General features: G+C 48.7%; 3 protein-coding genes across 7 annotated transcripts in view; 1 reads left to right on the top strand and 2 right to left on the bottom strand.

Annotated features, from left to right (window-relative positions):
* Positions 1-22,880, bottom strand: LOC144580718 (ATP-binding cassette sub-family C member 6-like). Of its 5 annotated transcripts, none has more exons than XR_013530732.1 (7): positions 22,758-22,880; positions 16,819-17,062; positions 15,493-15,937; positions 14,453-14,581; positions 12,926-12,998; positions 10,363-10,483; positions 1-6,936 (listed from the first exon to the last, which is right to left on the bottom strand). XR_013530732.1 is itself a non-coding variant. In XM_078358999.1 (7 exons), exons 4-7 carry the CDS (start codon positions 15,601-15,603, stop codon positions 10,440-10,442), a joined length of 357 nt encoding a protein of 118 aa, XP_078215125.1. In that variant the 5' UTR covers positions 15,604-15,606; positions 15,809-15,878; positions 16,819-17,062; positions 22,758-22,880; the 3' UTR covers positions 10,363-10,439. The 5 variants fall into 5 exon arrangements, 4 of the variants coding, with proteins under 4 accessions (XP_078215125.1, XP_078215124.1, XP_078215123.1 ...); XM_078358999.1 differs by lacking the exon at positions 1-6,936 and having other exon boundaries at positions 15,493-15,606; positions 15,809-15,878; XM_078358998.1 differs by lacking the exon at positions 1-6,936 and having other exon boundaries at positions 15,493-15,606; positions 15,809-15,937.
* LOC118150237 (multidrug resistance-associated protein 1) lies at positions 2,997-11,367 on the top strand. The gene is made up of 6 exons (XM_078359000.1): positions 2,997-3,192; positions 5,029-5,190; positions 6,834-7,040; positions 8,415-8,522; positions 10,205-10,268; positions 11,211-11,367. The coding sequence occupies exons 1-2, from the start codon at positions 3,022-3,024 to the stop codon at positions 5,146-5,148; spliced, it is 291 nt and encodes a 96-aa protein (XP_078215126.1). The 5' UTR covers positions 2,997-3,021; the 3' UTR covers positions 5,149-5,190; positions 6,834-7,040; positions 8,415-8,522; positions 10,205-10,268; positions 11,211-11,367.
* Positions 14,453-25,348, bottom strand: part of LOC103790735 (uncharacterized) — a 17,447-nt gene continuing 6,551 nt past the window's right edge. The window contains exon 3 of the mRNA XM_078358995.1: positions 14,453-14,623. The gene's annotated coding sequence lies outside the window, so the exon portion shown is untranslated. The remainder of the gene's footprint in view (positions 14,624-25,348) is intronic.

The raw sequence follows: 25,348 nt of genomic DNA on the forward strand, positions 1-25,348 counted from the left end.
TTTCATTGACTCCATCCATAAATATTTATTTTTAAATTTGTTTTAATCAGACAAATAAGTTCTATTGGTGTCTAAAAAGAAAAATTCACCCAACATTGAAACATACCGCAAGGTTTAGGTTACTGTTTTCTTGTTTTTCACTCACTGCAGCGTGAGGAACAAATCACAAACACTTTAGAGAAACAGAACAGTGCGGATTTTACAGAATCATTTAAAATCTCTGTATTGTGTTCCTCAAATACCTAGAGCAGTCTGTGCATAAAAACATCAGTGTTGTCTGTACCCTTAAAACTTGGCATCAGCCTAAAGACATGGGTAAGATGTACTACTGCTGGCTATTTCAAAATTACTGCCTTATCCAACCTAATGACAGTTATCTAAAAAACTGTTTCTATAGGAAGTCTCTGACAAGCTGTTATTCATTTCCTTGAGGTTAAAAAAATCTGGGGGCAACATTTATATTTTGTTAGAAAACATTTTAAAAATGTTTTACTACGTTCATATTAAGAACAGTATCTGTGGCCGGGCGCCATGGCTCACGCCTGTAATCCCAGCACTTTGGGAGGCTAAGGTGGGCGGGTCATGAAGTCAGGAGTCCAAGACCAGCCTAGCCAATATGGTGAAACCCTGTCTCTACTAAAAATACAAAAATTAGCTGGGCGTGGTGGCAGGCACCTGTAATCCCAGCTACTCGGGAGGCTGAGGCAGGAGAATCACCTGAACCGGGGAGGCAGAGGTTGCAGTGAGCTGAGATCACGCCACTGCACTCCAGCCTGGGTAACAGAGTGAGACTCCGTTTCACAAAAATAAAAAGAACCATTTTGATACAAGTCAGTTGTACAGTTATTTTAAGAGAAAGGTGAACATGAACATTAGATCAATTCTGGCAGACAAAAGTGAACTATGGTCTAGTCAGCCATTGTCTATTACAGAGAGATGACAGCTTCACAAAGGGTTTCGCTGACCTACTGAGAGATGATGATGTTCCCTGAGTCTCTGTGTCTTCTACCACTGGTTCACCCTGTTAGCAACTGTGTCACTCTTAGGTCCATATTTATTGAGCACCTACTATGTGCTCTGAGCCCTGGGATATAGTGGTGAACAATTAGAGCCTGTCCTCACTGAGTGGAGGTGCAGTGTGTGGGAGACAGAATACACTCGAGTATACGAGCCCTGAGAGGGCTGGAGGCGGGCAGTACTCTAAAGGAGAAGACAGCGTGGGAGGGGACAGAGGGATGAGAGCCCTCCGCATCGATCACAGATCCGCAGGATGTGAGGGGGGTCATACAGGGAAGAGCAAACCCCCAGTGCTAAGGCCTGGGAGGTCACCTTGGGCAGCAGAGTGAGTGAGAGGGAGGGGAGGTTGGGGGAGTCACAGCTTTCTAGGATGGACTGGGAATTCCTTACTTTCTCCCTCTGCTGTGATTCAAGGCACCCTGGCAAATCCAGGAAACAGCTCTGCCCAGCAGCTGGCTCCAGGTGGGCCGAGTGGAATTCTGGAACTACTGCCGGTGCTACCAAGAAGACCTGGATTTTGTTCTCAGGCACATCAATGGGGGAGAAAAGGTGGGTACACATCACCACCCCATTCCCAAGTCGGGTACAGGGTGCCACGAGGTGGATGAACCTAGCTGCGGCGTCTGCCCTGTCACTCACAGCTCCACATTTCCACCTGAATGGCTGCTGCAGGGGTTGGGAGTAGATTGTGGCAGTGAAAGTCGTTAGAGCGCATCCAACTTGTAGAAGTGAAAGCTTAAGTGAACTGATAGCCCAGAGACCAAATGAGCCCCACAGATATGTTTTGGAAGTTTTTTTTTTTTTTTTTTGAGACAGGCTCTCACTCTCTCGCCCAGGCTAGAGTGCAGTGGTGTGATCTCAGCCCACTGCAACTGCAGCTTCCCAAGTGGGGGGACTACAAGTGGTTCAGACTACAGGCGTGTGCCACATGCCTGGCTCATTTTTGTATTTTCTGTAGAGATGGGATCTCATTATGTTGCCCAGGCTGGTCTGCAACTCGAGTTCAAGTGATCTGCCCACCTCAGACTCCCAAAGTGCTGGGATTATAGGAGTCAGCCACCATGCCTGGCCCCTGGAAGTTTTTTTTTTTCCGGGCGGGGTGGGGGGGTGGTTTCTGAGACAGAGTCTTACTCTGCTGCCCAAGCCGGAGTGCAGTGGCATCATCTCAGCTCATTGCAACCTCCATCCCCCGGGTTCAAGTGATTCTCCTGCTTCAGTCTCCTGAGTATCTGGGACTACAGGTACATGCCACCACGCCTGGCTAATTTTTGTATTTTTAGTAGAGACAGGATTTCACCGTGTTGGCCAGGCTGGTTTTAAACTCCTGACTCAGGCGATCCACCCGCTTTGGCCTCCTAAAGTGCTGGGATTATAGGCATGAGCCACTGTGCCTGGCCCTTGCTAAGTCTTCATGGCTTATGTTATGTCATGAGAATTTCTGTACGTATGCTGCTCTGTGACACCCAGGGAAAATTGGAGATGAGGAATATCATTATCGGCCATCAACTGGAGAACTTAGTTCCTTCAAACGAGGACGTGTGGAGACCAGGTCATGGCAAAGGGCACTGAAGATCTGCTTGAATCTTTCAGGTATTTCAACAGCTGATGAGGGGAAACTCGCCATCGGAGGTGTGAAAAACCGTGTGGAGAAATGAGGAAATGCCTAATTATTAGTAAATAGTTACTGAGTCGAAACAAATAGGGCTTTGTTGGAAATTCCTTCTGCCTCTTATGTGTCTCCTTTGAGGTCTCTAGTAACCTATAAAAAGCTGAGGAATTCCTTTTGGGAGCCTGGCAAAGGGAAGAGAGTCCTTCTTGACCCTTGGCCAAACACCCTTAAAGGAGTGTCTCTGGGCAGTGGGTGAGGGACGGGGTGTGGAGTTGCGTTGACGAGATGACCAATGCCTGAGGTAGGGCAGAGATAAGGGCACTGTGGGGCAGGGCTAAGTCCAGATGCCAGCATTCCCACCACACCCGGTCCCTTCTATCCTCCAGGTTGGCATCATGGGGCGGACGGGGGCAGGGAAGTCGTCCCTGACCCTGGGCTTCGTTCGGATCAACGAGTTTGCCGAAGGAACGATCATCATCGATGACATCACCATTGCCAAGATCGGCCTGCACAACCTCTGCTTCAAGATTTCATCCCCCAGATGGGGTCTGGGTGCTACCCAAGAGGTGAGCCAGGGGTGGCATGCCCTATGACTGCACTAACAGTGATGTATGTTTAGTTTGGGGACAAACATACTTGTGGCCCTACTTCATTTTTTTTCTTCCTGAAACAGGGTCTTTTTTCCCCTGAAGTCCGTCTCCATGCAATTCAGCTCACTGCAACCTCTGCCTCCCAGGCTCAAGCGATTCTCCTAAGCCAGCCTCCTGAGTAGCTGGGACTACAGGCACATGCCACCACACCCAGTTAATTAATTTTTTTTTAAAGAGGAGATGGGGTTTCACCATGTTGTCCAGGCTGCTCTTAAACTCCTGGGCTCAAACGATCTGCCCACCTTGGCCTCCCAAGTGCTGGGATTATTACAAGTGTGAGCCACCACACCTGGCCTTCATTATTCTTATTGATTAGGCTATGCTGCTGCTTCCCTGAATTTCCTCTTAGAATTAACAATGTGGAAAATCACTGAGTATCACTCCCGACTTCCTTTCCCTGCAAGTGGTAGTTTTCTGAGCATCCAGAAAAATCCAAAAGGACACTGTCTTCTCTCTCTCTTGTCAGAGTCAGACTGAGAATCTCTAGCCCTTCTAAGAGCTAGACAAGAAATAAGAATGTTTTCTTTTGAATTTTAGATCACGGGGCGCACATGCGGGCTTGTTACACGGGCACCTGTGTAATGTTGGCCCTTGGGCTTCTGTGGATCTCATCACCCTAATACTGAACAGAGCACCCGAGAGTGAGTTTCTCAGCCATTCCCCTCCTCCATCTCTCCTTACTTTTGGATGCTCCCGTTCTGTTGTTCCCATCTTTACATCCACGAACACCCAGAGTTCAGCTACCACTTAAAGGTGAGAACATGCAGTGTTTGGTAAGAAAAAGTATTTTTTTTTTCCAAATTGAGCCTCCCAGGCTCAAGCGACAGAGTCTCGCTATGTGTCCCAGGATGGAGTAAAGTGGTGTGATCTCAGCTCACTGCAATCTCTGCCTCCTGAGTTCAAGTGATTCTCCTGCCTCAGCCTCCCAAGTAGCTGGGATTACAGGTGCACACCACCATGCCTGGCTAGTTCTGGTATTTGTAGTAGAGACGGGGTTTCACCATGTTACACAGGCTGGTTTTCAAACTCCTGATCTCAAGTGATCTGCCTGCCTCAGCCTCCCACACACAGTGCTGGGATTACAGGGGTGAGCCAACATCCCTGACCAAAATAAGGATTTTCTAGATTAATCTCTGGAGGACAGAAATCCACAGGACTTTACCATGAGGATTTACCTCTCAATTCTGTAAGGTTCTCAACCCATGTTCATATTGAAGCCTCAAGGAAGTTGTATGGAAAGGAAATCTGTCTTATTCTGCCAGACTTGGATTTTCCAGACTTTTTTTTCCGTTATTAAGGAATTTATTTTGGAGGGGGGAGCAGTCTTGCTCTGTCACCCAGAGTGGAGTGCAGTGGCCTGATCTCAGCTCGTGCAGCCACTACCTCTTGGGTTCAAGTGATTCTCCTGCCTCAGCCTCCCGAGTAGCTGGGACTAGAGGTGTATGCCACCACACCCGGCTAATTTTTGTATTTTTAGTAGAGACCGGGTTTTGCCATGTTGGCCAGGCTGGTCTCAAACTCCTGACCTTAAGTGAAGTGCCCACCTTGGCCTCCCAAAGTGCTGGGATTATAGGCATGAGCCACTGTACCTGGCCTTTTTCTGCATTATTAACATCACCAGAAACAGTGATTCTGAGGAGCTCTGAAACCCCACCTTCACCAGTCCTGGCCAGAAGTCCTTGTGACTCACCTCTTCATGCATGTCAGCGTGACGTAGGCATCACATGCCACCACTCTCTTTTCTCCGAACAGGACCCTGTTTTGCTTTCGCGTTCCTTCTGCATGAAGCTGGACCCGTTCAGCCAGTACTCAGATAGTCTGGACGTCCCTGGAGCTGGCTCACCTGAAGGACTTCGCATCAGCCCTTCCTGATAGGCTGGACCGTGAGTGCGCAGAAGGTGGAGAGAACCTCAGGTAGGCGGGGGTAGACTCAAGGTCTCCTAGGTGCTACCTCAGTAGGGGTGTTTCAATATTCTGCCCAGATGTGTCAGACCTGGATTTGAGTCCCAGTTGTGCTGATGTCCCATTTGTCCCTTCAGCTTTTGGAGCCTCAGTTTCTGTATCTGTAAAATGGGTCTAATTGCAGGCTCTTTGTACCAGGAGGTATAATAACCAGATGGACAATGCATTTCCTTTTATACACACCAGCTCCATTCAGTTGACCGTGGCCATCAATTGTTAAGCTAGAGAAAGGCTTCTGTATCAGTTGGTCACTAGCACTGCTCTGAGCCCCCCAAGTCCCCAGCTGTCTTGGTTCTTCTCCCAACTACTGGAGATCTGTCCATGACTCAGTAACTAGAGCATTAATGCCTGGCACAGCAGGGGCACCTCTGGGGTCCAACTCTGGTCTTCTTTGTGGGTACCTGGTTCTGGTTTGGTTATCCATCTCCATGACAACCAATCACAAAGTCTCAGTCACATTCAAACAAAGCAGTGATCTCTGCTCCCTTGCGAGGGCAGTCAGGCAGGTGGCTCTGCTGATCTCGGCTGGGCTCACATCATGTCTTGGGATCAGCAGGCTGTCGGCTGATCTACTTGGCCTCAGGTGGGACAAGAAGGGTATGTGTGCATTCCTCATTCTCCAGCAGACCTGACCTTCTTGGGCATGTGGTCATGGCGATGACAAGGGCACAAGAGCGTATAAAGTCCCATGTGCATCTCGCAGTATTCTTTTGGCTGGCCTTATGTTTGCTGGTGTCCCATTGGCCAAAACAAGGTACATGTCTGCGTGCAGAGGCAACTGTCATGGCCCCACAGTTGGATAGAGATGCATGGATATGAGGCCTTTTTTTGTTTTTGAGGCAGGGTCTCTGTCACCCAGGCTGGAGTGCAGTGGCGCAATCTCAGCTGCAAACTCCACCCCCAGGCTCAAGCAATTGTCCTGCCTCTGCCTCCCAAGTAGCTAGGATGACATGTGCCCACCACCACACCCAGCTAATTTTTGCATTTTTAGTAGAGATGGAGTATCACCACATTGGCCAGATTGGTCTTGAACTCCTGGCCTCAAGTGATCCACCTGCCTTGGCCTCAGAGTGCTGGGTTACAGGTGTGAGCCACTGTGTCTGGCTCTTTTTTTTAAGAGACAGGGTCTCCGTCTGTTGCCTAGGCTGGAGTACAGTGGCTCGAGCTCAGCCTCAAACTCATGGACTCAAGCAATCCTCCTGCCTCAGCCTCCCGAGTAACTGAGACTACAGAAGTGTGCCACCACATCCAACAAATTTTTTTACTTTTGTTTTTTGGAAAGACAGAGGTCTTGTTTTGTTTCCCAGGCTGGTCTCAAACTCCTGGCTGCAAGCAATCCTCCCACCTCAGCCACCAAAGTGCTGGGTTTGTAGGTGTGAGCCACTGTTTTGAGATGATTATGAACCTGCATCTTGCTGAATAGATGTGTTCAGATTGACCAGTGATGTCTGCTGCAGGCACAGATGTTGGGAGTGGATGGGCTTTTCTGGTCAAGGACCACAGAGTGTCTTGTCTCACTTCTCCCAGCCTGTGCCTAGGTTCAGGGTCGGGGTGGTTTGACCCAACACTGTCTACTACTGGTCTTTTTCTTCCAGTAAAGTGTCAGGCAGCACCAGCTTGTGTGCTGGCTCGGGCCCTGCTGAGCAAGATGAAGATCCTTGGATCCTTGTGTTGGATGAGGCCACAGCGGCCGTGGACCTGGAAATGGGTAACCTCATTCAGTCCACCATCCGGATGCAGTTCAAAGGATGCAGTGTCTTCACCATTGCCCAGTGGCTCAACACCACCATAGACTATGCAAGGTGATGCCCCTGGCACAGTGGCCTCTGGACTTTTGGAGTTTGCCTTACTCACTGGCTCATTAAGTCATTCATTCAACACTGTCCCTATTCCTAGTGACAGACCCCGTGGGTGGCTCCTCTCTTCATACTGGATGGTACCAGGTTGGTTTTTTTTTTTTTTTTTTGAGATGGAGTCTTGCTCTATAACTCAGGCTGGAGTGCAGTGGTGCAGTCTTGGCTCACTGCAACTTCCACCTCCTGGGTTGAAACAGTTCTGCCTCAGCCTCCCGAATAGCTGGGACTACAGGCACGCACTACCATGCCCAACTGATTTTTGTACTTTTAGCAGACATGGGGTTTCACCATGTTGGTCAGGCTGGTCTTAAACTAATGACATCATGATCTGCCTGCCTCAGCCTCCCATAGTGCTGAGATTACGGATGTAAGACAGCACGCCCAGCCCTAGCCAGGGTTTTTATCTGACTACCGTGTTTTCTTCTATTCTTCTGGTTTCCTGTGGGAAGGGGCTGGGTTGGGGTACTGTCAATCATGGGACCTGATCAGAGAGGTGGTCATATGACACAGCCTAGTCTATCAGAGTCTACTATTCATTCAGTTACTGTGATGAGTTCAGAGATGCATACAGCAGCCACAAACGGCCAATCAGAACCTTCTCTGGGATTAATATATGACTAATGAGCTGGAGAAACATTTTACATGTTGAATTGCTAAAGTGAGATGATATGATGGCTAGTGGCCATCAGACCTGCCCTGGTAAAAGAGGTAAGCCAGTGGTTTCTAAACATTCGTGTGCATCAGAATTACTTCGAGGGTTAATTAAAACCTAGATTCATGGGCTGACCTACATAGTGTCTGAGTCAGTAGGCCTGGGCTAGGGCCTATGAGTGTACACTGCTAACTAGTCCCAAGGTGAGACTGCCCTAGTCCCCTGGGGCCACACTTTGAGAAGCTGCCTGTGTCTGCTGCCCACCCACTGCAGGGCTGTCTGCCCACAGGCTCAGCCAGCAGCCCTGGCAGAAGTAGGCCACTTGTTGGCAGAATAAAAGGAAGAGCGCATAGAGGCAGAAGGTGGGTTTCCATGGGCCACAGGTAGGCCAGGTGCACTGCAGCCTTCACCTGTAGCACACAGGAGGGAGAGGGAGGCAGAGAGCGCCCCTGGAAGGAGGGGTGAGTTGAGGCAGGGCCAGGCAAAGCTCTCAGAAAACAAGCCAATGGGCAGAGGGAACCACCACAAAGACACCATGGGTTCTCCCTCTGTTCCTCCCACCAGGAGCTCCATCTCCCCAACAGGCCCTGGCTAGCCTGAGAACCCTCATCTCCTATACGATCCCCAGTGAGTTAGTATTCATAATTTTTTTTTCTTTTGTGAGACAGTCTCACCCAGGCTGGACTGCAGTGGCGTGATGTCGGCTCACTGCAACCTCTGCCTCCCAGATTCAAGCAATTCTCCTGTCTCAGCCTCCCAAGTAGCTGGAATTACAGGTACCCACCACCACACCTCGCTGATTTTTGTATTTTTGGTAGAGATGGGGTTTCACTGTGTTGGTCTAGGGTGGCCTCAAACTCCTGACCTTAGGTGATATGCCCGCCTTGGCCTCCCAAAGTGCTGGGATTACAGGTGTGAGTCACCTACCTGGCTGGAATTTGTTCTAAGAGCAAGAGATAGCCATGGACAGGCAAGTGACAAGATAGGATTAGATGGATGTTTTCAATAGTCCTGACTGGCCGCAACTGTGCACGAACTTCAGATTTGTAGCAGCAGGACCCTAAACCAGTGGCCGAACCTCTCTGTGCCTCAGCTTCCTTATCTGTGAAATGGAGGTTATTATGAGCATGCCTGACACATGGCGGGTGTTCAAGAAAACCCTTCTGGATGGGTGTGGTGGCTCACACCTGTAATCCAAGCACTTTGGGAGGCCAAGGAGGGAGGATCGCTTGAGGCCAGAAGTTTGAGATCAGCCTGGGAAACAAGACTCCATCTCTTTAAAAATAGGAAAATTAACAAGGCATGGTTTTGTTAAACCCATGGTCCCAGCTGTTTGGGAGATTACTTGAACCTAGGAGTTCAAGCCTGCAGTTAGCCATGATTGTGCCAGTGTACTCCTGCCCGGGTGACATGGGAGACAGAGGTTGTAGTGAGCCGAGACTGTGCTATTGCACTGCACCCTGGGTGACAAGAGTAAAAGTCCATCTCAAAACAAAGAAACAGAAATTCCGAGATTCTTATCTCGCCCCCACTCACTGCCTGCCAGCCTCATGGGACCCCTTTCTCTGGCACCCTAAAGCACTTACCACTTTGGAGCCATTGTGCCAGGCTGGAGTGCAATGGCACAATCTTGGCTCACTGCAACCTTTACCTCCTGGGTTCAAGTGATTCTCCTACTTCAGCCTCGCAAGTGGCTGGGATTACAGGCGCCCACTAACACGCCCAGCTAATTTCTTTTGTCTTTTTAGTAGAGACAGGGTTTCATTATGTTGGCCAGGCTGGTCTCAAAATGCTGACTTTGTGATCCACCCGCCTCGGCCTCCTAAAGTGCTGGGATTACAGGTGTGAGCCACCATACCTGGCCATTCTTACTTTATAGCACTTATTGTTGTCAGACATAGCTTGTTTATCAGCCTAATTATTTACTCTGTCTATCCTCACTAGTATCCAATCGCCACCAGATTTAGCCTGGCACATAGTGGGCATTGTGTATGTGTTTGCTGGATGAACGAGGGGGTGGGTGGGTAGGTGGGTATGTGGGTGAATGAGTAACAGCTAAAGAGATGCGTAGTTGAGGGAGTGGTTGGGATGTATTGTTACTAACGCTGGGTTACAGGGATGGGTTGGATAAACGGGTAGGTGGGTGGGATGGATAGATGAGTGGGTGGGTGGATGAGCACCTAGGTGGATGACGGGATGGTAAGTAGGTGGGTGGAGGTACGTAGCCATATAGAAGGGGAGAAACAGGACAAGCTTCATACCTGGACTGGCCTAGATTTGAGTGCCAGGCTAGCTATGAGGACACAGACAAGTCTTTTAACTTGGCTGCAAGTGAGCTGTGATTACATCACTGCAGTCCAGGCTGGGTAAGTGTCTGAGCCACTCTCTCAAAAATAAAGTAAATTTTAAAAGACTTTTTATGTATGTCTAAAATAGAGCTATCATATCTATATTTTAGAGTGGTTGTGAGGATTAAGAAAACGAAGGTCTAGAATTCTACTGGCACATAGTAGGTACTCAAGGTGAGTATCACCACTGCCCCCTGCCAACTGCTACATCTGGGCCCCTAGGGGTGGCAGCAGTGGGCGGGGAGGGGTGGGCCACGCTGGTGCTTACCCTGCTGTATTGCACGCTGTCCTTTCCTGTTGGCCATGCTGTCCTGTCAGGGTCATCTAGAGGAATCCCTCTCTGGGCTAATGAAGCGGTGTGGTCCTTCTCAAGGATTGACTTGATGGACCTGTTTAGAGGAAATAAAGATGAAGTCAGTGTCTCTCCCAGTGGTGGGGTGTATGTGCCCAACCCTCAGGCCCACTGATAGCCACTGAGCTCAGGGTATACTCTTCATTCATTCAGTCTTTCATCCATCCATCCAACAGAATACTGACCTGGTATCACACTTCCCTTCTCCCTGTGTGGCACCCAGCTAATTGCCATCTATTACCCCAGAGTCAAGCAAGCCCATTCTTCTGATGCCATTTCACAGGATAAACTTACTTTGCCCACCATTGGAACTCTGTTCTCAAAATTTTCTTATTTTTTTCTTTTTTGAGACAGGGTCATGCTATGTTGCCCAGGTTGGTCTCAAACTCCTGAGCTCAAGCAATCCGCCCACCTCAGCCTCCCCAAGTGCTGGGATTACAGGCATAAGCCAGTGCACCCATCCTGTTCTCAGAATTTTGATTTTGGCTTAAGCTTTGGTGCAACTGTTTTGCCCCTACTGTTTACCGTCAGATTTGTCAGTCCAACTAACAGAATATAAATTATGCACAATTCAGATGTTGAAGACTTTTTGAATGTCTTATCTGTGGATGAGTGAGCTGACTTAATACTCTGTACCTCAGTTTCCTCAGCTGTCAAGATGGGATAATATCTATCCATCCATCTATATATCTGTGTATCTGTATATACTTGTCTACCTACCTGCTATTCGGTTTAGCCTAAAGCTGCCTCCTTACATATTTTAGGTTTGGCCTAAAAGTTTTCCCATACGTAGTGAACTGTAAATTACCTGGACTCCTACAGACTGCAGCCTACTCATGTGTCAATCACTGTATTTCAGCCAATCAAAGGTAGCCAACTGTTTAAACCATGTTCAAATAAAGCAAACGCTGAGCTGTAACCAATCTGGCTGTTTCTGACCTCACTTCTGTTTTCTGTCCTCTACCTTCCTTTTTCTGTCCATATTCTGGTTCAGCGGCTGCATGATGTGTGGATCACTCTTTACTCAATTAACCTGTCAGCCAGGTGCCTTGACCTGTGCCTGTAATCCCAGCCCTTTGGGAGGCTGAGGCAGGCAGATCCCCAGAGTTCAGGAGTTCAAGACCAGCCTGGCCAACATGGCAAAACCCTGTCTCTACTAAAAATACAAAAATTAGCCGGGCCTGGTTGTGCACGCCTATAGTCCCAGCTACTTGGAAGGCTAAGGCACGAGAATCTCTTGAACTCAGAAGGCAAAGGTTGCAGTGAGCCGGTATCGTGCCACTGCACTCCAGTCTAAGGGATAGAAAGAGATTATGTCTCAGAAACAAAACAGAATGAAACAAAATTTTAGACACATTAAGTCAGACAGATGTTATGATTATTATTTTTGAGATGGAGTATTGCTCTGTCGCCCAGGCCAGAGTGCAGTGGCACAATCTCTGGTCACTGCAACCTCCACCTTGTGGGTTCAAGCAATTCTTGTGCCTCAGCCTCCCGAGTGGCTGGGGCTACAGGCGTGCACCACCAGGCTGGGTAATTTTTGTACTTTTAATAGAGACAGTGTTTGGCCATGTTGGCCAGCCTGGTCTCGAACTCCTGACCTCAGGTGATCCACCTGCCTCTGCCTCCCACAGTGCTGGGATTACAGGTGTGAGCCACCACACCTAGCCCTAATGTATCTAAAGGTTTTCTCCAAACATGACTACCTATCCATCTGATCTTACTTCGGATTCTTGTGCGCTATGAACACCGTGGGATTGGTCTGTATGTGAGAAGTGTCCTTAGGGTGGCTAGCTGGGATGGGGGTCAGCCCCAGTGATCCCCAGGGACTGAGGCCCCTCAGGATCCTTGCTACCCTGCACCCCTGTATAGAAGGCACTTAAGCTCGAAGCACCTGATACCAGTGGCTTGTGGTTCTGCTTCCTAAGATCCCGCTCATTAAGAGGGGAGAGTAGCAGGCAGCAGGTCCCTCTGCTTCAGAGGGTGAGCTCAGCTGTCCCAGCTGGAGGGAGCTGAGTGAAATGGGGACCGCAGGCCTCCTGCTGGCCTCTTGTCCATGTGTTCTGGCCAACAGCAAGTGAGGCCGTGTGTATAGACCCAAGCCCTGCGCATAACCCACCTGTCAAAGCAGAAATAACTGGGCCTGGCATGGTGGTTAACAACTAAGGGGAGAGTCTTTCTTTGGAACCAGCCCTGCCCTACTGCAGCACTGTGACAACTCCAGCAAGCTGGCTTGGCCCCTTGAAGACATCCATCACGCTGGAAGGCACTTGTTCATCCCATGAACTGGCCCTATGGGGAACTAATCATCTTGGCCAACTGGACCGATTTTGGTGAATTATCCCTCAGCAGGGCGCCATGGGGGGACTTGAGCAGGTGCTCCATCCATAATGGTGCTGGTTGCCCCCTAACTGCCCGAGACACAGCTACATCAGCCCCAGCCTGTGCCTTTCTGAGTCTGGCACCATGGTGGACTCACCTCTCAGGTCTATGCTCGGCCTCCTGCCTGCAAAGGAGTCTCTAGGGTCCTTGGTGCTGGTCCCAGGTTGTTTCTGCAAGGTCAAGAGAGTCCTGTCACACGACATGGTCCAGATACTCAGTGAAACCCACTGACCACGTGGCCTTAACTGCTCTGACCATCCATTTTCCCTGTTCTGGCTCCTGCCACCTCTCCAGCAACCTCAACACCCCACTCTGAGTTCTTCCAGGAACATCATTCAGGCATTCACTCTCATTCAGTTTTTCCATCAGTGAATTGAGCACCTGCTGTGAACTTGATTCACAGGTTGGAAAAGCTGTCAGGAGAAACACTGTATAAAGTTATCTCTGTTTCTCCTGACAGCCTTGCTCAAGAAGTTCCTTGTGTCTGGAATGCTCTTTTCTGGCTTGCTCTTTTTTGCGCTCCCACCTACCCTCAGGTGCCATCTCTCCCAGGAAGGACACCTCCCCACCACTATCCCCCAGATGTGGCCAGTAACTGAAGGCAGAGCTGTAGAAGTTTAACCACAGACCTGTAAGCAAGAAATAACTGCTAGCGTTGGCTGCTGAGAGCTGGGGGGCTATTTGTTACACAGCATCATTGCAGCAAAAGCTGACCAATACAAACAGGCAAGTTCTAGCTTCAAGCTTCAGGACTGGGACATTGTGAATCAACACTTAGGGTTTTTAGCCAGGGTGGGCCAATCCTAAGCAGATGTTCTCAGAAGAGACAAAGTCTGAGCTTGAGGGAGACCTGGGTGAGTCCTTGCTCTGTCAAGCAGGGATAGTAAAAAGCCTAGTAATTAAAAAACACATTGTCTGGAATCAAGTTGGTTGGATGCAAATCCCAGTGCTGCTACTTAAAAGCCATGTAATCTGGGACTAGTTCCTTAACTTGTGGGCCTCAGTTTCCTCATCTGTGAAATGGAAATGATTCTAGTCCCAGCCCCACAGGGCATCATGTTGATTCAGTGAGCTAATACATGTGATGTGCTGCGAGTTGCTACTTTTCATTATGGGTGAGCTTGGCTTGGCAACTCTACTTCCAGAACCTTGTCACGTATCCAGCGGACTCTGTGTTCTTTGGATTATTAGAAACTCTAGCTGGCATGTTGTAGCTTTCTAGGCACCAAAACCTTGTGCTGTCTCCATAGCAACTGCAAGCATAGACTCTGGAGTTGGACACACTCAGGTTCAAACCTGGTGACCTTGGGCAACTAATTTAACGCTCTTTGCTCATCTGTAAAATGACAGCAGTAACTTCACATGCCTCTGAGGGCACTCTGAGAAGCAAATGAAGTGGTGTATTTTTTACAGAAGCACTTAGCATAGCCCCTGGCTTGTAGATAGTGTTACTGGCTCTTCCTGGAGAGAGGTGACCTATTGGAGAGCCATCCGCTTCTGGGCATGGGCCTGCAGGGAGGGTGTGACCAGAGCACGCCACTCTTGCCAGTAGGACCCTTTGAGCCTTTTTTCCCCAAGGGTGGCAAAAGCCAGGCACGGAGAATCAGCAAAGCCCACCTAGTACCTCCTTCTCCTCTCCTGGCTGTCTGGCTTGATCCAGAAGACTCATGAGGGCCCCCTTCTTGTGCAGAAGCTCCTGGTAGGATCCCATCTCTACAATGGCCCCATCTGCCAGCACCACGATCCAATCAGCCTAGGGCAGGATGTGGAGTGTGTGGGTCATGAGAATCTGTGCCTGGGCAGGGAAAAGGTAGAAGTTAACACACATGTGGCCACGTTCCATGGCTCATGCCTGTAATCCCAGCACTTTGGGAGGCCAAGGCAGGTGGATCACTTGAGGCCAGGAGTTCAAGACCAACCAGGTCGACATGGCTAAGCCCTGTCTCTACTAAAAATATTAAAATGAGCTAGGTATGGTGGCACACACCTGTAGTCACAGCTACTTGGGAAACTGAGGCACAAGAATCACTTGAAACTGGGAGGCAGAGGTTGCAGTCAGCTCAAATTGCACCACTGCATTCCATCCTAGGTGATACAAGACTCCGTCAAAAAGAAGGAAGGAAGGGAGAGAGAAAGAGGGAGGGAGGGAAAGGGAAAGAGGAAGGAAGGGAAGGGGAAAGAAAGTAAGAAAAGTTACACACATGTGCACGGCCAGCCTCCTGCAGCAGGGGGTTGGGGTGGGAGTATTGTCCCTGGACTCAGAGTGGGGAGAGCTTCCCTTCTTGTGCTCCTGCCATCTTTCTTGAAAATAGCATTTCCAAATAGAGAAACAGAGAGGACTGCTTCCACCTGTCTCAAGAAGACAGGGAGTCCACCTGACCCGGGCCAATCATCCAAGGCAGAGCTGTAGTAGTTAAACCACAGACACATAAGCAAGAAACAGCTGCTGTTGTAAGTGGATGGAATCTGAGGGGTTGTTATGTAGCATCATCACAGCAAAAACTGACCAATACAAAGAGGAAAACTGGACTCAAGTGGAAGGGGGCGGTGAGAGAAATGTGGGTTAGGACTGGATGCTAAGGGCATCCTCTGCCTTTGCCCTGTGCCCTCTGACACATGTTCCCAAACTTACTGTTCCCTGGAGTTCCCGCCAGGCCTGCTGACCTGCCTGATGTGGGCGTCCACAGCCACCAGGGGGTCATCGAGCAGGTACACAGCTGCCTTCCTGTACATAGCCTGGGAGAGGCTCCGCTGCTTCTCGCCCGAGAGATTCATGCCCTGTGGCCACAAAAGGAAAAGTGTCCTATGTCTGCATCTACAGGGTGAAACTGGGGAGCCCAGGCAGGAGCAGGTTGGGGCACATCTGTCCATCAGGGTGAGGTGTAGTCCCCTGGGGACATGCTCAACTTCAAAGGCACTCACTGCCAAGCCAGCATCCCCTCCATCCTCCCCTTCCCAGCACACTTCCTGGAGGAGTTACCTGCACTTCCCAAGCTACTCTGTCTCCTGCTCACTCTCTGTATCCATTTGAGTCCAACTTCTGAGACCACCTTTAACGAGGACATCATTCATTTCCCTAATTCTGTGATCCAATGGTAACTTTTCAGTCCTACTTTTTAAAAACTTTGAATTTTTATTATTTTAGTATTTATTGATATGTAAGAGTTGTACCTATTTAAGGGGCACAGGTGATATTTTGAGACCTGTAGAGCAGTGGTCCCCAACCTTTTTTGGCACCAGGGATCAGTTTTGTAGAAGACAACTTTTCCATGGACCTGGGGGCAGGGGGTGGTTTCAGAATGATTCAAGCACATTACATTTATTGTGCACTTTACTTCTATTATTATTATTTATTGAGATGGAGTTTTGCTCTTGCCACCTAGGCTGGAGTGGAATGGCATGATCATGGCTCACTGCAACCTCTGCCTGCTGGGTTCAAGCAATTCTCCTGCCTCAACCTCCTGAGTAGCTGGGATTACAGGTGCCTGTCACCACACCTGGCTGATTTTCTGTATCTTTTTTTTTTTTTTGAGACAAAGTTTCACTCGTTTCCCAGGCTGGAGTGCAATGGCGTGATCTCGGCTCACCACAACCTCCGTCTCCTAGGTTCAGGCAATTCTTCTGCCTCAGCCTCCTGAGTAGCTGGGATTACAGGCCTGCACCACCGTGCCCAGCTCATTTTTTGTATTTTGAGTAGAGACGGGGTTTCACCATGTTGACCAGGATGGTCTTGATCTCTTGACCTCGTGATCCACCCGCCTCGGCCTCCCAAAGTGCTAGGATTACAGGCGTGAGCCACCGCGCCCAGCCATTTTTTGTTATTTTTAGTAGAAATGGGGTTTTATCATGTTGGCCAGGCTGGTCTCAAACTCTTGACCTCAGGTTATCCTCCCGCCTCACCCACCCAAAGTGCTGGGATGATAGGCATGAGCCATTGTGCCTGGCCTGCTTCTATTATTATTCCATTGTAAAATATAATGAAATACTTACACAGCTCACCATAATGCAGAATCAGTGAGAGCCTGAGCTAGTTTTGCTGAAACTAGATGGTCCCTCTGGGGGCAATGGGAGATTGTGATAGATCATCAGGCATTAGATTTTCATAAGAAGCATGCAGCTGCAGGGCGTGGTGGCTCATGCCTGCAATCCTAGCACTTTGGGAGGCCAAAGCAGGTGGATCATGAGGTCAGGAGTTTGAGACCAGCCTGGCTAACATCGTGAAACTCCATCTCTACTAAAAAAAAAAAAACACAAAAATTAGCTGTGCACGGTGGTATGTGCCTGTAATTCTAGCTACTCAGGAGGCTGAGGCAGGAGAATCGCTTGAACTCAAAAGCAGAGGTTGCGGTAAGCCAAGAACGTGCCACTGTACTCCAGCCTGGCAACAGAGCAAGACTGCATCTCAAAAAAAAAAAAAAGCAGCATGCAGCCTAGACCCCCGCATGTGCTGTTTATGGCAGGGTTCGCCCTCCTATGAGAATCTAATGCTGCCACTGATCTAGAGGTGGAGTTTAAGTGCTGATGTGAATAATAAGGCGTGGCTGTGAAGACGGTGAAGCCTCATACGCCTGCCCACTGCCCACCTGCTGGGCTGTCTGTCCAGTTCCTAACAGGCCTCAGACTGGTACTGATTCATGGTCAGGGGTGTGGGGACCCCTGAGGTAGGTGGTATGTGATGATCATTCAGGGTAACTGAGCTGGTCATCACCTCAAATATTTATTTTCTGTACTGGGAGCATGACAATCCTTCTCTTCTAGCTATCCTCGTTAAATAAATTCTCATTTGCAATGATTTCCCTTGTGTACTATTGATTACTATCACTCCTTCTGTCTAGGCCTTGTCTCTATGCATTGTTTTTTAAAATTATTTTTATTTATTTTTGAGACAGAGTCTTGCTCTTTCATCCAGGCTGGAGTGCAGTGGCATGATCTCGACTCAGCCCAACCTCCACCTCCCGGGTTCAGTTGATTCCCTTGCCGTAGCCTCCCGTGTAGCTGGGAGTACAGGCACCTGCCACCATGCCTGGCTAAGTTTTGTATTTTTAGTAGAGATGGAGTTTAACCATGTTGGCCAGGCTGGTCTCGAACTCCTGACTTCAAGCAATCTGCCCGCCTCGGCCTCCCAAAGTGCTGGGACTACAGGCATGCGCCATTGCACCCGGCCATTCATTCGTTCTTACATTAGTTCATTCCACTAATAACTACTGCCTGGTTATCATGTCCCTGGCAGGATTCTAGGCTTTGGGGAAACAGCAATGAACAAAACAAAGTTTCTGCTCTCTGAATGGATCCGTGATTCTAATGAGGGGGAGAGAGACAGGCGAGCCATAAACCAGTAACACAGACAGCACATCAGGTGGAAAATGGTATGAAGAATAAATACTAAAGCAGGTGCAGCGGCTCATGCCTGTAATCTGAGCACTCTGGGAGGCCGAGGTGAGTGGATCACTTGAGGTTAGAAGTTCGAGATCAGCCTGGCTAACACGGTGAAACCGCGCTTTTACTAAAAGTACAAAAAAGAAAAACAGCCAGGTTGGTGGCACCTGCCTGTAATCCTAGCTACTGAGGAGGCTGAGGTGGGAGGATTGAACTTGGGAGGTGGAGGTTGCAGGGAGCCGAGACTGCACAACTGCACTCCAGCCTGGGCAACCGAGCAAGACTCCGTCTCAAAAAAAGAAAACAAAGTGAAGAAACAACCCACAGAAAGAAAGTATTTGTGCATTACATATCTAACACCAGCCTGTTAACCACAACGTATAATTTGTATAACTCAACAACAAAAACAACCGAATTACAAAACAGAGAAACAGTTGAACACACACTCCTTCAGTAAGACATGCAAATGGAAAGCACATAAAAGATGATCAATACCGTGTTCATTATGGTCATCTAAACTGAAACCAGTGACACACTCCTTCACACACACTGGAAAGGCTATGATCCAAGAAATGTAAAATGACAAGTGTTGGCAAGGTTGGAGAGAAATTACAACCCTTAAATACTCTGTGTGGAATATAAGCTGGTGCAGCCTACTTTTAACATAGTTTGGCATTTCCTCAAAAAGTTAAAAATAGGCCAGGCACAGTAGCTAATGCCTGTAATCCCAGCACATGGGGAAGGCGAGACAGGCGGATCACTTGAGTTCAGTCCCGGAGTTTAAGACCACCCACGATCACATAGCAGAACCCCGTCTCTACTAGAAATACAAAAATTAGCCAGGCATGGTGGCACACACCTGTAGTCCCAGCTTCTTCGGAGGCGCTGAGACAGGAGAACTGCCTAAACCCAGAATGTGGAGGTTGCAGTAAGCCGAGATCGCACCACTGCTCTCCAGCCTGGGCGAGAGCATAACACCCTGAGTCAAAAAAGAAAGGCTGGGCATGGCAGCTAACGCCTGTAATCCCAACACTTTGGGACGCTGAGGTAGAAGAATCACTTGAGGTTAGGAGTTCAAGACCAACTTGGCCAACATGGCAAAACCCCGTCTCTACTAAAAATACAAACATTACCTGGGCATGGTGGCACGCACCTGTATTCCAAGCTACTTGGGAGGCTGAGGCAGAATAATTGCTTGAACTCAGAAGGCAGAGATTGCCATGAGCCTATATATGACCACAGCACTCCAGCCTGGCCGACAGAGCACGATTCCATCTCAAAGAAAAGGGAAAGAAAAACAAAATTCCTGGGAGTGACAGGGTGCAGTGGCTCACACGTGTAATCCCAGCACTTTGGGAGGCTGAGCTGGCGGGATCACCTGAGGTCAGGAGTTCGAGACCAGCCTGACCAACATTGAGAAACCCCATCTCTACTAAAAATACAAAAATTAGCAGGGTGTGGTGATGCACACTTGTAATCCCAGCTACTCAGGAGGCTGAGGCAGGAGAACCCGGGAGGTAGAGGTTGCAGTGAGCCAAGATTGTGCCACTCCACTCCAGCCTGGTCGACAGAGCAAGGCTCCATCTTAAAAAAGAAAGAAAGAAAGTGAAAAGACACGCAGAAAGAATTTGTGCACTACATATCTCACAACAGTCTGCTAACCTCAGTGTATAATCTGAATAACTCATCAATGAAATCAACAAACTCACAAAATGAAGAGTTGAACACACACTCCTTCAGTAAGACATGCAAATGGAAAGCACACCATTCTTATCAATACCATTCTTATGGCCATCTAAACCGAAACCACAGTGCCAAACTCCTTCACACACACTGGAAAGGCTATGATCCAAGAAATGTAAAATGACAAGTGTTGGCAAGGTTGGAGAGAAATTACAACCCTTAAATAATGTATGTGGAATATAAGCTGGTGCAGCCTACTTTTAACATAGTTTGGTATTCCCCTAAAAAGTTAAAAACAGGCTCGGCATGCTAGCTAACGCCTGTAATCCTAGCACATTCAGAGACTGAGACACGTAGATCACGAGGTCAGGAGTTTGAGACCAGCCTGGCCAACATAGTGAAACCCCATCTGTACTAAAAATGCAAAAATTAGCTGGGTGTGGCAGTGGGTGCCTGTAGTCGCAGCTACTCAGGAGACTGAGGCATGAGAATTGCTTGAACCCAGGAGGTAGAGGCTGTGGTGAACAGAGATTGTGCTACTGCATTCCAGTCTCAGCAACACAGGGAGACTCCATATCAAAAAAACAAAACAAAAAAATGAGGGTCATCTCACAGGTGATCTAATAAATAATGGATTATTTCCTTGTCTTTAGAAAAATCACATTATTAACTGTTCTACTTTTAGACAACATAACTGCTATGACTTCAAGAACCTGTCTTGACAACGTCTTAAAAACCTAAGGTGGCCACTGGGTGAATGGGCGGGAAGGACACATATAAAATCCGCGCTGAGACACCCGGGAGCCTGTGTCCCCACAAGTGGGACTGCAGGCAGCTATAGCAGACTGGATGGGAGAGGGCAGCAGGCAGGAGCACTCAGGGTCTGGAGGCCATGGTTCTAAAGCCTTTGGGAAACCACTGGCAAACTTAAATCCAGAGCTTGACAGGATGGAATCTGTGACTGTAAATAAATATTTTGACATTAGCAAGTGAGGTCGCCATTGGAGGTGGGAGATGAAAGATCCTCCAGGTGGGCTGCACTGAGAGCGCGGCACCAGGCCAGGGTGTTCCTACCGGCAATGCGGGGTCTGCACCTGTTCAGAAGGAAAGGCTGAGTAGATCCAGCGTGGAATCATCTCCGCTCTTTACATCTGTCAAGGCTGTGAAAACTGAGAGAGTCAGCTGGGCATGGTGGCTCATGCCTGTAATCCCGGCACTCTGTGAGGCCGAGGTGGGTGGATCACCTGAGGTCAGGAGTTTGAGACCAGCCTGGCCATCATGGTGAAATCCCATCTCTACTAAAAATACAAAAAATTAGCCAGGCGTGGTGGTGGATGCCTGTTATTCCAGCTACTTGGGAGGCTGAAGCAGGAGACTCTTGAACCTGGGGGGTGGAGGCTGCAGTGAGCAGGCATCACACCATTGCACTCCAGCCTGCACAGAAAGAATGAAACTCCATCTCAAAAAAAAAAAAAAGAAGAAAAAAAAATTGAGAGTGTCAGGAACCATTCCCAAAAAGGAAAATTGGGCCAACATGGAAAGGGACATTTTTCTGCCACGAGGGCAGGAAGTGAAGAAGTAGGTCTGTGGACAGGACTTTCACATAGAAATCATGTATTTTTAGCTGGGGGTGGTGGCTCACACGTGTAATCCCAGCACTTTGGGAGGCCAAGGTGGCAGGATCACGAGGTCAAGAGATCAACACCATCCTGGCCAAGGTGGGAAAACCCTATCTCTACCAAAAATACAAAAAAATCAGCGGGGCGTGGTCATGCACGCCTGTAATCCCAGCTACTGGGGAGGCTGAGGCAGGAGAATCTGTTGAACCCGGGAGGTGGAGGTTGCAGTGAGCTGAGATCGCACCACTGCACTCTAGTCTGGCAACAGAGCAACATGCTGTATCCAAACACAAAAGAAAAAAAAATGAACCGTGTATTTCCTGATTTGGGGGTATGTGGGGGTCACCTGGAGGAGTGTTTCTGCTTTTGGTGAAACACACGGGAGTATTTTGTGAGAAGCTGCAAATCTAGCACAGCAGTAACTGCTGGGGAATCGGAGGGAAAGGAGAAGGCACACTAACTGCAGGTGCCAGTTTCCCGGATGCATGAGGTTACTGGGAAGTCAACTACTTAAAAACGACCGTCAATACCATGTCAGAAAGGCAGAAATAGCAACATCACACTTCATCACAGATGCCAAATCCAGCCTGAACCCAGCCCAGCACAGACGGTGAACCCCGTGTCCCGGTGAGAGCCGGAGGGTCCCACACTCGGTGCTGCAGACGCTCCAAAGACCATGTTCGCGTCCCGAGTGATACGTGTGTTCTAAGGGACACGTGTGTTCCCAGGGTTATATGCATGTGATGGTCGTGTTAGTCCTACGGTGTCATGGGCTGGGTAATGTGTGCGCTGAGGGACACGTGCATGTTCTGGGGATTACATGAGTGTGACGGGTGCCACGTTAGACTGTGTCTCGGGTGTTCCGGGTGGTATGTGCGCACTCACAGGCGTTCCGGGCACTCTGTGCACCCTGAGACACATCCGGGTTCCCGGGATCGGACCTGCGCGGTGACTGCTGCGTTCCCCTAACGGGTGTGACGTCTGTATAATGGGCGCTACAGCAGCAGCACAGGAGGAGCATTACTGGTATTATAGGCGGTTATCATCAGTGTGGCGGGTGTTCTCTCTGCTCTCCTGATGCTGCATTTCCGCTCCGAGCCTCCTGCATGGCCCCGTGGCTGCCTCGCCTTTGGTGCAGAGAATCAACCTCAGCTGCGCTGGATTCACCGTGGTTTTTGGTTTCTAATTTTCCACAGGAAGGGTGCCTGCCCCTCAGCAGTCACGGCGGCAAACAGGAAAGATTTTACTCACTGTGGACGCGGGTTCGAGGTGTCCCCAAGTGAGGGGTGTCCCCTGGTCTGTGCTGAGGAGAACCCGCAGGGGCCTGTGCGGAGGAAATGGGCAGGACGCTGTGGCCTCCGGGATTAGAAAAGCAGGGCTCGCACACCCTCTGCTGGCAGCCGGGGGCACTGCAGGGCCCTCGCGCAGGTGCTGGCGGTGGGAATGAGGGAGAAGTGTTCAGGGCCATCGTTCTGTAAATGCAAACTGGCATGGAGCCCACTAGCCCATGTGTTTCTAAAAATAAAGAAGGGACAATCAATTGGAAACCATAGGAAATAAAACGAGCATGGATGCATATTTTACAGCTTATGCAAAAATTCACTCAACACAGTCTTCCGACTTGACTTTAACCCTTACTGTAACCCTAACCCTGAACCTCACAAACCCTTTCACCCTAACCCTTCGCCATCATCCTGACCTCTCAACCTCACCCCGTTACTCACCTGGTCTCTCCCACTCATCTCTACCATGCAGCTCCCAACCGCCAACCGGAACCTCCTCCTTGCAGCCCTTATAGTATCATATTGGATTGGTGAACTCGTAACCCTGAAACCCCGTCTCCTGATTTGTAATGCACTGACACAGTAAATCTGTAAACGCTAACCACAGTCTGTTCACAATCCCATCCTTCTCTGTCCTACTCAGCGCCACGCCACATCAAGGACTGATCAGAACCTCAGAATGTAGACTTAGGAATCTTCAACATAATAACAGCAAATTTAAACCAAAAGTATTTTGAAAGCATCAAACACGATGAACATGATTTTTTATCCCAGTAAATCAATGGTGGTCTGCCTAATTTTGTATTTTCAGTAGAGATAGGTTTTGGCCATTTAGGCCAGGCTGGTCTTGGGCCCCCGACCTCAGGTAATCTGCCTGCCTCGGCCTCCCAAAGTGCTGGAATTACAGATGTGAGCCACCGTGCCTGGCTAAAGAATCCATTTTATATGTATACACTAGCAATGAATAATCTGAAAACAAAATTATAAAAATTCCACTTTAAATAATAGCAATAATACGTTTAGGAATAAATGTAATCAAAGAGCAAGACTTAGATGGGGCAAACTGTAAGACATTAATCAAGGAAATTAACCAAAGCCCAAATAAATGTAACATCATGTCATGTTCATGGGTGTAAAGATAATATTTGTTAAGTTTGCCAAACTACACAAAGCAATCTACAGATTCAACATTATTCCTATGAAAATATCAAATGCCTTGGGACAGAAGTGGGACAGCTGATCCGAATGATCATATAGAATTCCAAGGAACCCTGAAAAGCCAAACCCATTCTGAAAAATAACTCCAAACCTGGAGGTTCGCACATCCCAGTTTCAAATCTTATTACAAAGCAGTGGTAATGAAAACAGTGTGATACTGGCACAAGAATAAACAGAAAAATCAACTGAACTGAACCGGAAGTCCAGACATAAAGCAGGACCTCGATGCTCAACTGACCTGAGACAAGGTCCAAACCAGTAAATTGAGGAAAAATGCTGTCCTCAGTAAGTGACGTACGGCGACTTGCGATCCACATAAAGGGACATGAAATTGTATTCTCACCTCATATCACATGAAAAATTTAACTTAAAATGGATCAAAGATCTAAATATGGCAAAACTAAAATCTCCAGAGAAAACATAAAATTAAAACTTCATGACCTTGGATGTAGCAATAGTTTCTTAGATCTGCCAGAAAACCACAAACCATAAAAGAAAATCTACTGATTTCCTCAAAATTCATAACTTTTATGCCTCAGAAGACATGAAGAAAACAGTTTTAAGATAGAATTGTTGTAAGAGGAAAAACTGTCTTCTCTCAACACTCAACAGACACTTCTATTAACAGAGGCACGGGTTCTTCCCCACAGACCGAATCCTGGGTCCCGGCTAGCTGTCCTACAGCGCAGTCCACTTCTGACACTAACTGGAGAGAGCATCAGACCCCACAGACTGAGGACCCAGTCCTAGGAAGGCAGGTCATGCTGCTCGCTGCTTGCAAATTCAATTGACCAACATAGGATGGTAAAAACGCAGTGACTTTATGCCAGTGCGCAGCTAAAGGGAACGGACGGCCTCTTTGCCTTGAGGAAACCACTTCCACTTTCGGGGCAGAAAGTGGGAGCTTTAAAAGGAGGACTTGGCAAAATGGCATGCAGGGGCTGGGGTGAGGAGGTGCAGGGGCTGGGGTGAGGAGGTGCAGGGGCTGGGGCGAGGAGGTGCAGGGGCTGGGGTGAGGAGGTGCAGGGTCAACGAGACCAGCTCTGATGTCTTATCCATCAGGTATCTTGCTGTCCTCGTGGGCAGAGGTAGGTTGTACACTGACTTGTGTCCTGGCAATCTCCCGGTGGGGGAGAGTTCCGGAGGTGCCTCGTTCATTCCCAGGTTTGTTCCCTGGAACTCCTAAGTAAACACAGTTAGAAAAGTTTGCAGTGTAGGAAGTACCTCGTGGAGAGACAGTAAAGCTTATAACTGCATTCCTCAAGAGCTAAGTAGGAAGAGCAGGACAAGAAAAACGGTAAAAGTAATTCATCTCTTCTCTGAGAAAATACGGGCATTCAG

Source organism: Callithrix jacchus, chromosome 22 (assembly GCF_049354715.1).
Source record: "Callithrix jacchus isolate 240 chromosome 22, calJac240_pri, whole genome shotgun sequence".
Classification (NCBI taxonomy): Eukaryota; Metazoa; Chordata; class Mammalia; order Primates; family Cebidae; genus Callithrix; species Callithrix jacchus.